The sequence below is a fragment of the Engraulis encrasicolus genome, chromosome 4 (assembly GCF_034702125.1).
Source record: "Engraulis encrasicolus isolate BLACKSEA-1 chromosome 4, IST_EnEncr_1.0, whole genome shotgun sequence".
In the NCBI taxonomy this organism is placed as follows: Eukaryota; Metazoa; Chordata; class Actinopteri; order Clupeiformes; family Engraulidae; genus Engraulis; species Engraulis encrasicolus.
The window spans coordinates 31527462-31541868 of NC_085860.1; the positions used below are offsets into that span (position 1 = coordinate 31527462).

Here is a 14407-nt window from a genome sequence, read left to right on the forward strand (position 1 = left end):
AAAGTACATAGCCAACTTATTTTGGGTCGTTTGATGCTAGACATTTTATTCATTCCACCATGCTGCAGCCCACCTGTTCACTACCTCACACACACACCAGGTATTGTAATAACATAAAGCGAACAATAAATTACTGGCAATGCAATGTGTAAGTGTATTTTCCCTTACGAAAATGTGACGACCCATTTTTAAAGTGTTAATGTTGAGAAACGTGATTTCAATTGTGTGTATGACCAGTGCACTGCACTTGAACATGTAAAGAAATTGAGAATAAAGCCGACTTGACTTGAGCGAGCGCGCGCACACACCTCTTATTACAACAGAAAAACAAAAGAGACAGCTGTGCAGTTCAAGTGTTTAATGCGGTAACTACAGAATGCATACATACAGGAAATAAGTAGCAAGAACTAAAGGCAACTAGAAAGTACTACAAAATACAACACTCGGACCAATACATTTACAAAACATTCAAAATCCTTACAAAATGGGCTGTATTGGTCCTCCATTTGTTCAGCAATTTGGATCTTTTATTTTTACAAAGTCAAGATTCAAATTGCCAAATTTCTGAGTATTCCACAATTTTACACGTGCCATGGGAGAACCTATAACTCCGGCATTTACAATGGTGCTACCTGACCCCAATCCCGCACTCAAAAAAAGGGAAAAAAGGTAAAAGGAAAAAAAAAAGCAAAACAAAAAACACACCTGTCCAGCTCTATCGAGACCTCCATCACTGCCTGCTTCCCACCAACACCAATCAAACAGAAATTCGGCAGCTCTACAAGTTACCACCATAAACATCTGGAACAAAAACCAATCATTCTCAAAGGCAAAAAATAAGTCCCCCTAAACTCTATGGAGTCGGGGCGAAGTCAATATGTTCTGTGTATTTGTGCATGCTAATGGTTTCTTCTCAGAGTGCCGGTGTCGTGTAGTAAAATTAAAGTCTATCACACAACATAGGCCACATTCTCCTGTGTAGTCCCTTTTAATATTTACAAAGCTTCAACTTATTTCACATCACTTGTCCTTGCCACATAGGGAAAAAAGTCATCTTTTATTTGTCCAAAAAAATAATCCAAACTCTAAATGGGGAGGAAAAAGGAAAAAGAAAAAGAAAAAGCCAGTTTATTTCAGTGCAGACAGTGATGAGGAGGGCATGGGTGTGTTGAGTGGGTTGGGGCTGGTTCTCTTTGACCTCAGAAGAGAGATGGTGGCTCCACAGCCTTAGCTAGCACCTGTGCCCTCCATCACCTGCTGTGCCTGCTTCTGGCCCATACAGCACTGAGCCACCGACTGGAACAGCCTGTGGAGCAGAGGACAAGAGGAGTAGCTTTAAGGAGAGAACACCCACATTCGGAGAGTAGAGAGACCACATGCTGAACTAGTCTTCAGTCTCCTACATTTTAAGTTGGAGGCCGGGAGGTCCCGTAGCTAAAATATATGGCAATAGGACAAGGTAATGCCAGACATTTATGAATATATTCCACAGAGCAATGCAAGCATCACTTCCACAACAATCCATGTGCGGTAATGTAACGGGAAAATATCAGAAATTGAGTATGACTCATTTCACTACACATTGACGCAAAATGGCAACTGAAGAGTAGCGATGCTGTCTGGCTGTGTCGACTATGTAAACTCCCTTACAGTGTGAATTTGTGAAAGATAAAGAGTGAGGCATCAGCCTCTTTACCTTTGAGATCTCATTTATTGCTGTGGCCCTCTGTGGGACATGTTGTTTTATGTCAAACACAACATTCAATCATGGCGTGCTTGTCAGCAACTGTTAATGAAACATACTTCTCAATCTCTGGAGCACAATGGACAAAGTCGTGGCTCCAGAATTTGAAGGCCGGGTTCTTGATGAGCTCAATGAAGGTGATGAGCAGGCCCCACGGATGTGGCCTGTTGACAATCAGCCTCTCCAGTAGCACCCTGGGGGACACACAACACAAGTCAAAGTCTTTTCTTACAGTAGAGGCCACCCACACGCACACGCACACGCACACGCACACGCACACGCACACGCACACGCACACGCACACACACACACACACACACACACACACACACACACACACACACACAGTACCTGGTGATCTGCTCCTGAATGGCTTCAGTGTTAGCCTCTGCGAACAGGTAGAGCATGGTGCAGCTGAAGTAGTGTGTATGGCTGTTGGGGTAGCGCAGTTGGTTGGCGATGGCGTTCAGGAACAGATACCGCCCTGTAAATGACAAGACGCACGGTGAAGATGAGTGTGACGGATCCCAGGCACCTCTACCCACTAGCATCAATATCAAAAACCTTCACTTGCTAATTCTCCCTGAGAGACGGTGCTGTGTACCAAAGACTACTTGCTGTAACAACTGACATTTTCTAACAACTTGGTGCAGAAATAGAATACAAAACGATTAGATCTTATGTTTCTGTGTGTATGATGCTTAAAGCTTTCTGCTGGCAAGGAGTGATTGACCATTGTATACATTTCCTGCACCTATGGACTTGGTGGAAAAAGTGTGATCCGCAACAGGAAGGCCCTTACCCTCAGTGTCCAGGTCCACAGCCAGGTTCTGGAAGATGTCCATGTGTGCCGAGTGTGTGATGGTGCTCATGGAGGGGGTGCTGCCCTTGTTGTGGATGTGGGCGATGGCCTGAGTGCCCACGTACAGCACAAGTGCATTGATCAGCTGGATGTTGTAGCGGTTGCCAGGCTCGTTGGACACCTATGCCACAGAAACAAAACACAAACATGCCAAACAAACAAATAGTTTAATGTGTGCCCAAACACAGCCAATGTACTCACAATACACCTTTAACATCTCACACACATCCAAACAAGAGACTTCTTCTAACACACACAAACAGAGGAAGCCAAAATCACTTGGCCAAAAAGTAAAGAATGTAACCTGGTCTAAGGCTGTGTCGCTTTGCTGTAAGTGCTTCCAGGGACCCAGACTGGCGCCCCCTACCTGCAGATTGCTGCGCAGCTCGGAGAGGAAAGTGACCGGAGAGCGAGTCTTCAGGTACGAGTCCAGGTCCTTCTTGAACTGAGACGGCATCACTCCCGTAAAGTTAGTGAGGATGCGCGGCGCAATGTTAATTTCGCTTAGCATATCCACCTAGTATGGGACAAAGAAATGGAATACAGAAAATGTGAACTTGGTCACGAACACAGCTCACCCGTAAACTCGTAGATTTCCAATTGTTGAGAAGGTCATACCTTCAGATTGGGCGTGAAGGGGTCCGGAAGTCTCATGTTGCGGGGGAAGGCACTCAAGATCAGGTTCCGCAGCTGGATGCAGTTGGGAGGGATGACATCACAGAAGCCATAATGGTAGTCACACAGGAACTCTGGGAAATCGTGGAGCAGGACCAGAAGCACGCGGAGGGTGCCCTGCAGATGGAGAACAGAGGAAATAGAAAGGTCCAGAGTGAGTCAGCCAATCAAACAATTTGTCTAGTCAATAAGTTTAACAAAACAAAAATCCTTTGATTGCTAAGACATAACTCCATTTCCTGGTCCATCATCCATCACCAAATATGTGCAAAAATGGACAGACTTAGGCAGACACCACTAACACAACATGTTGTACTGTACCTTGTAGAGGATTTGCATAGGTTTGTTCAGCTCCACGTTTCGGAGGAAGGGTGCCAAGTACTTGAACAGGTCAATGAGCAGCTGTGCATACATGGGCCAACCCTGAAACAAGTGCAAGAACATTAGCGACTGAAAAAAAGTCAGCTGATTCACATGGATTGACAAGTTTCTCATCCATTCAGGTGATGTTAACCACAGAGTTAAGGTTTAAGAAACTGTTTTTTGTTCTGCTCCTCATCCAAGAAATGTAATCAATTCCTTGTTTCATCAGTCAGACTGCTGATGGAGTCCCATGAATGAGGAATGAAACATCAAGCCCAAGAATCCCCCAGTAGCTTAAAACTAACTTCTCTTGGACACCAACCTTCTGCTGTGGGGTGTGTGCTAGCATCCTGGCGATGAAGATCCTGTGAGAAATCAGCTCCAGCCAGGCGTAGACAAACCCGGGAGCTTTCGTAGGCCTCAAGATGTGGAAGGTATTGCTGTGGAGCAGAGCACAAACACGTCTCACTTAAAACATAATGCACAATGACATTTAGTGCCACAGAGCACAAGTGAGTTGTAAAGGACGCAGAGTTTTTCACAACGTACAATTTGTATTGGTAACAGGTGATGCAACACATTAGCCTCAAGGGGCTGTTCAACTATGCAATCTCAGGAAGTCTGTGTTTTGAAGTCTGTTCAGTAACTGCCTTACGGACGGTTCTCGCACGATATCTCAATGTGGCGGGCGTCAGGACTTGTGATTTGCCGTCTGTGACATTCTAAGGGGCCTTTCATACGGTCACATTTCTTTCTCTGCCAAAACTTGAGAAGCATTGCTAGAATTGATTGCTGTTGCTAGGCTGCATACAGCATTCTACCTCCTACTGTTGATATATCTCGGGCTACGACAGCCTGACAAAAAGATTGGAGTGTCAATTTTGTCTAGAGTAGCATGCTGCTTCCCTTTACTCGCGTACTCGTCATCTGACATGGTTCTGTGATAGCGTAGTTTGTTCAATTCCAGCCATTATAAAAGATGGTTGTGATGGTGAAGCCGGTTGGTGTCTCACCAGAAGGCAGTGAGTGTCTGGAAGTTGATGGTCTCCAGCACGTGCTCGGGGGCGTTGAGCTCCAGCAGGAGCATGATGAAGATGCGGTGGTACGGCAGCTGCTGGAACTCCGTCTGCCGCACGTCGTGATCCTGGATCAACACGCCCACCACAATGCCCAGCACCTGCAAACACAACATCAGGAGTTGGCAAATCACAGCAATTAAGAACCTTTGTTGTACTTTGCGCTTAACAAATGACGTGTTGTTGGTGCATATGCTCTTGCACAAATTTTCACGTATACAACAAAGAAACATTATGCAAAAAGCCATTTCTTCTGTGTCTCCCCTTCTCTTAGATTTAACATAAACACTCGACAGTATTGGTACCCAATTGTAAGCATGACGTGGGTGAGCTTGTCCAAGCACAAAAATTCGCTGATGAAATTCAAGCAAAGGTTTCATTTTTTTTAAAAAAGAATGCTGCTTCCTTTGAGTCCCTGCATGTCCCTTTACCTTGTTGAGCAGGTTGATCTTGGTGACAGTGTTGGTGGCCTCTCCTGAGTGCTTGACCAGCAGCGCAATGAGGCGTACGAAGGCGTCCAGGTTGTGGTAGCACTTGGCACGGATGATGGCGGCGCTGGCGGCAGGGTTGTGCTGCTGCTCGGCCTGGGCACGGTAGCTGATCTCCACGCACATCTCCGTGCAAAGGCGGAAGAAGCGTGTGATCAGGTCGTCCGTCTTCAGGATGCCCTGCTGGTGCATCTGGCAAACGCAAGACAAGTTTGATTAATAGAGACAAAGTTTGTGATGACCAACAATGTGTAGGTAAACTGCATTCAAATTCATTGACCGTGGAATCAAGGTCACATCTATTCAATAGTAACTTTAATTCCCCCCGCTAATTTACATAACTCATTTGACTTATTTCATTGATATGGCAGCAAAAAAAAAAAAGATCCTGATGACTTTAACTCATGCAAACTGCCCACAAATTCACCCAGATTAAAAAAAGGTCTCTATTATTTATCCATTTCCTGAGGTTGCGTACCTGGCCGACGAAAGCAGAGAAGGCTTTGGTACTGTCCCGTCCAGCAGCTGCTGAGTGATAGAGGTTGACCCATTCCCTCAGCAGGTACTCTGCCTTCTCCCGCAGGCCTGGGGGATCGTCATACTCAGATGCCTGCGAGATCCCAGAATGCATCATGAAGTTGGGCCCGCCGTGGGCACGGTCGATCATGGCCTCGTAGTTGGAGCGCACCACATCCATCAGCTGGGGCAGCCTGGGGACACAAAGACGAGACACCTTCAACATCATCCCTCACGACACATTTAAATTGACCTAAACCTAAAACAGGATTCACCTCTGAAACCAGAGAGCAATGAGATCAATATTTTAAAAATATTTTAGAAAATGCATCTTTGGGTTTCAGACGTCCTCTCTCTCCACTATGATTCTGTGAGCTGGAACTGAGATTTCCCACAGGGCCGTTTACTGATGGGGTGTCCAGTCATCAATAAATGTACTCATCCATCTCAGAGCTGTAGTTCAAGCAGCATTGGCATGCACTACTCAGCCCTCTGGGGCGTTGTCTAATGAGTGTGCAGTGGGGTCTGTGTGTGTGTGTGTGTGTGTGTGTGTGTGTGTGTGTGTGTGTGTGTGTGTGTGTGTGTGTGTGTCCTCCTAACCCCTCTGGTGCATTGGCTCTGGAGTATGCAGTGGTGTGTGTGTGTGTGTGTGTGTGTGTGTGTGTGTGTGTGTGTGTGTGTGTGTGTCTTCCTCACCCTTCTGGTGCGTTGGCTCTGGAGTGTGCGCTGGTCCTCATGAGTGTCTCGATGGTGTGGAAGAGGTCAGCCTCAGTGATATGGCTCACGCTGCGCTCATCCACCAGCAGCAGCTTCACCAGCTGCATGGCAAACGCTACCGCCATGTAGTGCAGCCCGTTCTCCATAGACTACACACACGCACACAAATTAGCCATAAACACGCATACATTGCCATGTGTTGTGAAACATTCAGTAGTTATTTTGCTTTTCTTTCACATGAAAAATTCTGTTCTAAATTCAAAATGCACTAAAAGCAATGAAGGCAAACATCCGAGCCACCGTGAGCATTCACAATCTGCTGCACCCAACATACGTTCTACAAAAAGCAGTTGCGGCTCTGATTCGATTGCCATTGTATGAAATCTACCAAACAGTGTAGTGTCATACAGAATTTCTACCAGTACCGGTGTTATAGGATGTTATCTCCCAGTACCACATACTATAGCATTCACGATCTACCTGAGCCATAGACAGTGATCTCCTACATTACCTGAGCCAGGTGCAGGTCGTACTGCTGCATGTTGACCAGGTGGTTCCTGATTAGCAGCTCCACTGCCTCCACGTTGTACTTGTACTCATCGCGGCACTCAATTAGGCACCTGCACATGGGGCACATGACATCACACAGAGCTCAGGGTTATTGCCTGACAGCCTATCACAAGAAACACCACAGCTGACAACTGCAGAAGATTGTGAAATTGTGACCAATTTGTGCTTTGCTGAATTAACAAGGAAGAAATAACCTAGGAAACAGGGTGTGTGTGTGTGTGTGTGTGTGTGTGTGTGTGTGTGTGTGTGTGTGTGTGTGTGTGTGTGGCGGAGGGTTGGGTAATTAGCTGCAACTAATCCATGGCCAAAAAGATTACCGGTAGTTACTTGCAGACCTACATTCAATTGCATCAACACTTAATCTGAATGCTGTTTAATTTCATACAAGGAATTAATGTATGACATCTCTATCAGTTTTCAGTCAAGATGCGCGAGTGTGTGTGTGCGTACCTGGTGATCTGCTTGTTGCACCACTGTGGTCCATATGCGCGGCCGTCCTGCAGGGCCTTGAGTACCAGCAGGTGGCACTCCCTGTAGCGCAGCAGCAGGTCGGGGTCCGCACCACTGGTGGCATCCAGTAGACCCTCCACAGCCTGATGATGAGACAAAGACACACACACACACACGTAAGCATGGGCTTTAAAACACTGACTGCAGACACTGTACGGTCTACGCCACTGGTGGCATCCAGCAGCTCCTCCACAGCCTGACAATACACACAAACATGACCTTCAACACACACACACACGGAATTACATAGACACTGACCACACACACACACCTCCACAGCCTGAAGACACACACATATAAGGCACTTAAACACACACACACGCACACACACACACACACACACACGCACACGCACACGCACACGCACACGCACACGCACACACACACACACACACACGCACACCAAATGCACTGCCAAATGGGGCACAGCTTTCACATACACACTCAAATCACACCACATAAACCAAAATTCAAACTGGCCACGCTACATACATCAACTCGAGCGTGCACGAGCGCACACACACGTACAGACTGTGACGCAAAATAGTTGACAAACATTATACATTTAACGTGAATACAATCATGACACAGCAACATTGAGTGGGAATGTCCCTTCTGACATTGTTCCAATGACACCAAGAAAGGAGAGGAGAAGAGAGGCACTGACCTTCTGTAGCAGTCCAAGGGCGGCGATGCCGTCGCGGGAGTTGCGTGCCAGCACCACGGCCTCCAGCAGGCTGCGCAGGGCCTGGGTCTGGGGGTTCATGGCCAGCGCCGGGGGGATGGCGTGCAGGTGCTGCTCCAGATCGGCGATACACTTGTCATAGATCTGAGCCACGTCGTCCGTCGCCCAGGCCTGTTGCTGTAAAGCCATAACAGTAACAAAAGAGAAGATTGTGTCAGGGTTTTTCAATAAAACTTGACGCTATCAGTAACAATCTAGAAAATGGCAATACATGCCCATCATGTACCGCATTGGCTACCACACTTTAACTCTTCTACCATGTTTAAAAGCTAAATGGAAAACATGTTATTTTTTTGTCCAGTAAAATAATACAGAATAAAAACACATTTTAATGCACGTGCAAATAGGATCAGCTACCTTCATTGGCTGGGCCAGGAATCCTGTGGGTTGGGACAGGTCGTTGCTGGGAAGGAAGCCAGGCACGTTTCTGGCAAACTCCTCATAGACAGCCAGCTGTTTGGGGTCCACACCGCCCACCTGAGAGGGGGGGGGGGGGAGAGAGAGAGAGAGAGAGAGAGAGAGAGAGAGAGAGAGAGAGAGAGAGAGAGAGAGAGAGAGAGAGAGAGAGAGAGAGAGAGAGAGAGAGAGAGAGAGAGAGAGAGAGATATTCAATCAGCTGTCCACAGCTAGCAGTGAATGACATCATCGTTCAGTATCTTCTAGCCTGACTGTAAGCAATATGATGGCCTTAAAAACAGTCTGTCATGTAAGCATTGCAGACGAGACAGTTTCCCCCGATGGGTTTTCTGTTTTCAAGTGATGCATAGAGCATAATGTACCCACCTTCAATCTGATCTGCTCGGGCATGCGCTCGGCCTGGTAGGTGAGGACAACGGGGTCACAGTAACGCCGGCCCTCCTGACGGGCATGCTTCCTCAGCTCAAACTCCTGATAAAAAACACACACACACACACACACAAAAGGCGTCAGCATTGCCTTACAATTGCAGTGCATATTTATTGCATGCCCCATATGCAGTTTGCCTGGTTACCACCAGACCTAATCGCAAGAGAGATTGTCTTTCAGATCGCAATGATTGTGTAGAACGAAAAGGGAATATGGGAGTTCCCAGGCTAATATGCAGTATGGAGGAGAGGAAAAGAGGACTGAGGAGAGGAGCGCTCACCGTGGCTAGCCTCTTGTCCATCTCAGGGCCGGCCTTCTCCACGGCGGTCTTCTGGATGAAGCAGCAGGCCAGCTCACAGTTGTCCTGGGCGATACGAGCCGCCGCCTCCTCCATCATCTCCCTCTGCTGAGGCGTGGGAGCCTGACCACGGAAACAGCAGAGGTCAGCAATGACAACATCCCAACAGCACACACAACACAAAAAACACATGTATGGATGCATATAGACATCACATCAAATCAATAATGATTGGAATTAAAAAGGAATACAGATTATTACATTTCGTCAGTGTTAGTGTGTGGGTCCCGCTGCAAGTGTTGATGGGTGGCATTCTTGAGTTTGCTAGAAGCTAGATGGCATTCTTGAGTTTGACACTTCAGTCTTACAACCAGGGTTCATACACTTTTCCACCAATTTTTTTCTGTGACTTTTCCAAAACCTTTTACTGAATTTCCAGGACCAAAAAAAAACAATGACCAATCGCTGGCACGGGGTGGGGGCATATTATATTATATATTACATAGCCTACATTATAAGTATGTAAATATATTTATACTATAGGCTGTTTCACTACAGGCTATGCTGCCATTATACTATATGTTGTATTACCGGTATATTAATTATATTATTCACTATTGTATTTATATTATTCACTTCTAGTGTAGGCTTTGAGTAAGAAATGAAAATGAATAGGCCAATAGGAAATTAGGTTGTGAAATGGAGACATTTGTATTGATATGAACATGCCCTCTATGGAGGTAGATGCTCATCCTACCCAAGTAATTTAGAGAACATTGAGTCTACACCTGCCTAAGCACAACAGCCCAAAGCGCCTGTAAGAATGTTTGTTGTCATTTGTTGTGGTCGTTTATGGAGCAAAAAAAAAAAGTGGAAAGAGTGCACTGCTCGTGGCATAGTGTGACGCCCACTCAACGAGATGTGACAGTGAGCCTCATTATGTGTTGCAACGATCTGACTGATTTGAAACAAACCCACATAACTTTTCAAACTCTTTAGGCACTGCCGCTTATATCAACACACTGGCGTCATGCCGACATTTGCAATTGTTTGGCTCGCGGTCATCCACACATACTGTACGGATTTCATTAACCTTTCAGCGCAGTGGACAAATTCACTCGCATGTGCCCCTTTGCTTCTCAATATCATCAATATGTCGGGGCTTACCGAAAACATAAAACGTTCACCAAAAACTCGCACCAAACAAGTCTTAGGGTTGTATTCCTTTTGGCATTAGCTAAGTTTTTGGAACCGCTAAATATACCGCTAAAATGCTCATAATTGCCAACCTGTTAGTAGCTGAGGAGGCAACACTGGTGTATCTTGCCCTTCAGGTGGCTAACAAGTGGCGCTTCACACATATCGCACACATCAAAATGTTCGTCGTCCTCTTGTTAGCCACTGTTGATAATCTTTAGAAAGCCACGCATTGTTGAAGTTACACTTCACGGCAAGCCGTAACATCGTTATTAGAAGTTTAGAACTCATCTCTCACCATGCATCGCATACATCTAGCTCGTGCGTAATGAGGAACGGTTGCCATATGTGACTGATTTCCAGCACCGAAAATGCATGAAAACCGTGTGGAGCCACTACAATCTGCCTTATTTGAAAAACACTCAATTTGGCAACAAAAAGTTATGCCTACGTAAACTGCGCAAGACAGCATTTCCACGACAACTCAACTAGTACATTTTATTACGGCGCGGCATCAAGTTCATAAAGATAATTGATGAAACACTAGATAGATTTCCATGACTTTTCCAAAACTTTTCCAAAAAAACGTTTTCCACAACTTTTCCTAGCCTGGAAATTTGAATCTTTAAAGGGACACTGTGTGAGATTTTTAGTTGTTTATTTCCAGAATTCATGCTGCCCATTCACTAATGTTAACTTTTTCATGAATACTTACCACCACCATCAAATTCTAAGTATTCACAATGACTGGAAAAATTGCACTTTTCATACATGAAAAGGGGGATCTTCTCCATGGTCCGCCATTTTGAATTTCCAAAAATAGCAATTTTTAGCTGCAAAAATGACTGTACTAGGACCACACTAGAAAATATTTGTTTATTACTTAGTAAACTTTCTTGTAAAGTAGAGATGCATCCGGATCCGGTTCCGGTTCCGGATCCGGCAGGATAATAGGGTTTTTCACAGGATCCGGGTCCGGCAGGATCTTAAGCAGTGGATCCGGTATCCGGCATGTTACCTAAAAATCAGGGTCTGGTGCATCTCTAGCCTAGGCTTTTCAGTCAGTCTTTCACAACCCCAATCACTGCATGGAGTAAAAGAACTTTGGAAGCGGCCCTTGCAAGCAGTGTGGCAATAAGCCAATGAGTCTAAAAAAATAGTTTGAGCCAACGTATTAAAAAGGGCCCACGTGTGCAAGTAGACTATATGTCTCAACCCTTTTGTAGGATCCGGTATCCGGTTCCGGATCCGGCAGGATCTTAAGCAGTGGATCCGGTATCCGGCAGGATCCTAAAAATCAGGATCCGGTGCATCTCTAATGTGAAGATCAAATTTGGCAATAGGCAGCCCAATTTCAATGAGCAGCATAGTTGCAGTACCTTTTTTGACCATTTCCTGCACAGTGTCCCTTTAAATTCCATAACTTTTCCAGGTTTTCCATGACCGTACGAACCCTGTACAACGTGTGTGCCCATCTCCTCACCCTAAGTGCTGCAGCGAAGCTGATCTTGAGGTTGGTGGTGATGCTCATCAGTAGTGTGTGTGCGTGTCCCCATCCCCTCACCCTAAGTGCCGCAGCAAAGCGGTTTTTGAGGTTGGTGGCGATGCTCATCAGTAGTGTGTGTGTGTGTGTGTGTGTGTGTGTGTGTGTGTGTGTGTGTGTGTGTGTGTGTGTGTGTGTGTGTGTGTGTGTGTGTGTGTGTGAGTGTGAGTGTGATTGTGTGCCCGTCCCCTCACCCTAAGTGCTGCAGCGAAGCTGTTCTTGAGGTTGGTGGCGATGCTCATCAGCAGGGGCTCTCGGCAGGTGATCATGGCCATGCCGGCGGTGAGGTTGCGCATCATATGGTGCGCCGCCACTCGCATGCGCGACTCTTCCGAGTCCAGCGCAAAATCCTTGCGGACGATCTGCTCGCAGGTTGTCATGGCGATCTTGATGGACCGGTCCACCACCGGGTGCACCAACTCCTGCACCGCGCGCTCGATGGCCTGTCGCACGCACTGTTTCAGCTGTGGGTGGGCCTGCAGCAACGGGATCTGAGAGACGCAAATGGAAACACAAGTTACATTACATGTCTGCTTTGCCACTGCTGATGACTCTCCAAGTACTGCCTATAAAAAGCCAAAATGTTTGTTCCCATGAACACTCAACAAGGCAAGTTCCTGTTCACACCAAGGACATCTACGACATGAGTATCCACAGCGGGAGGATCATTGTGAGCGAGACTAGTTAAGGCACGGCATTCATTCTAATAGATTCCGACTGGCTAGAGTGAGGGAGTTTTAAACGATTTGCAACATTGTTAGGTGGTTTAGTTCTTGGTGTGAACAGTTGGTCGTCTGAGGACTGTGGTGCTCACATTGATGTTGACGTTGATGTGCGGGGAGAGGCCTGCTAGGGCGTAGACGTTGATGTCGTGGTAGCTAAACTGGGGGGTGGGGGGACCGGTGGCCGTGCACGCTGCCGTGGTGGTAGTGGGCGGAGCCGTGGGAGCGGCTGCAAACAGAGCAGATTCTGCGATTATAAAAGGAGACAAAAAGCAGAAGAGAAAAAAAGATCAAAATTCACACAGCAACAACAAAACACTTGTCAAAATGTACGCAGAGACATTGCATTCAAGATCAGTGACGTATTGTTTTAAAACTCATTAATAACGTGCACAAATGCATGCATTACCGTAATTTAGAAGTATTTAGAAGTTTGTTTGTTTGTTTGTTTGCATTTATGGCCAAATATGCAACTGTGGCTATTTCATGGCCAGTACAGGTAATAGAATTCAAATTAAAAATCTACAATGATATAAATAATTGAATAAATAGATTAAATAAGTTTGGTCACATCAATACATTTTAAAAAGTTCAAAACCTTTAAAGGTGGGACCTTATTAAAAATTCCAAAAATAGTATCTTCTTTAAAAAACTGTTGTCTTTTCCTTCTGATAGCAGGGCAAGTTAGAATATGCTTAATTGATAAGAGATGTCCACAAAAATCACAGAGGGGAGGATCACTTCCAGTTAGCAAAAAAGCATGAGTGAGTCTAGAGTGGCCAATTCTACACCTTGTGTAGACGACTTGATCATGTCTGCATGAGAATGATTGAGTAATCAGCTGTTTCACAGAATTGCATATATCATGCAGCTTATTTCCAGCACAATCATCCCATTCGGCTTGCCATTTATCCATAATGTAGGAAGAAAGTACAGGCTTGACGTCAGAGACAGGTATTTCGCATTTCAGATATCTCTTCAGCCAGGGCTCCTTTAGCAGCACTATCTGCTTTTTCATTGCAGTCAGGCCCACATGACCAGGGACCCAACAAAAAATAATATCCAGGTTGAGTTTGGTTAGGTGATCCACTTTCTCAAGTATTCTGGTAATCAGAGGGTGGTCAGTTTTTAAAAATTCTAGTGCTGAAGACATGACCTAGAGTCTGTGCAAATCAAGGACTGTTGTTGATTATGATGTTCAATGTATTCAAGGCTTAAGAGCAGGGGCTTGGGCTTCAGCTGTAAAAATAGAGCACATGGTTTGGGAGGCGTATTCCACACTGGTAAGAAGAGACTACCATTGCTGAGGACACACTAGTATCAGTCTTAGAGCCATCAGTATAAATTGGAGTATGGAAAGGGAAGCGCTGTCTTACATCAAGGAAGCAACTTTGGTACTGGTTTGGATGCGTGTTTGATTTTTTCTTGTGGCTCAGGTCCTGTACAATTACAGGTTTTTTCAAGGTCCAAGGGGGAATAGTACAGAAGTGGGTAGATGTTAGTCCATCAAGATCAAAATTCAAATCTTCAAAAAA

The 14407-nt window shown here is 45.7% G+C and overlaps 1 protein-coding gene across 4 annotated transcripts in view; it reads right to left on the reverse strand.

Moving 5' to 3' along the window:
• Positions 1-343: 343 nt before the first annotated feature.
• Positions 344-14407, reverse strand: part of cnot1 (CCR4-NOT transcription complex, subunit 1) — a 48774-nt gene continuing 34710 nt past the window's right edge. For 2 of the 4 annotated variants that reach the window (XM_063197161.1, XM_063197160.1), the window contains exons 30-49: positions 12965-13119; positions 12345-12641; positions 9393-9533; positions 9050-9154; positions 8624-8743; positions 8189-8383; positions 7462-7604; positions 6953-7061; positions 6421-6590; positions 5687-5918; positions 5152-5400; positions 4658-4821; positions 3967-4084; positions 3603-3704; positions 3225-3398; positions 2974-3123; positions 2547-2727; positions 2096-2228; positions 1804-1938; positions 344-1306 (exon numbers count right to left, since the gene is read on the reverse strand). In XM_063197161.1, the coding sequence (XP_063053231.1) occupies positions 1228-1306; positions 1804-1938; positions 2096-2228; positions 2547-2727; positions 2974-3123; positions 3225-3398; positions 3603-3704; positions 3967-4084; positions 4658-4821; positions 5152-5400; positions 5687-5918; positions 6421-6590; positions 6953-7061; positions 7462-7604; positions 8189-8383; positions 8624-8743; positions 9050-9154; positions 9393-9533; positions 12345-12641; positions 12965-13119 (3152 nt within the window). In that variant the 3' untranslated portion in view covers positions 344-1227. Of the gene's footprint in view, positions 1307-1803; positions 1939-2095; positions 2229-2546; positions 2728-2910; positions 3124-3224; positions 3399-3602; positions 3705-3966; positions 4085-4657; positions 4822-5151; positions 5401-5686; positions 5919-6420; positions 6591-6952; positions 7062-7461; positions 7605-8188; positions 8384-8623; positions 8744-9049; positions 9155-9392; positions 9534-12344; positions 12642-12964; positions 13120-14407 lie in introns of all 4 variants that reach the window. The other 2 variants (XM_063197159.1, XM_063197158.1) reach the window with 1 other exon arrangement.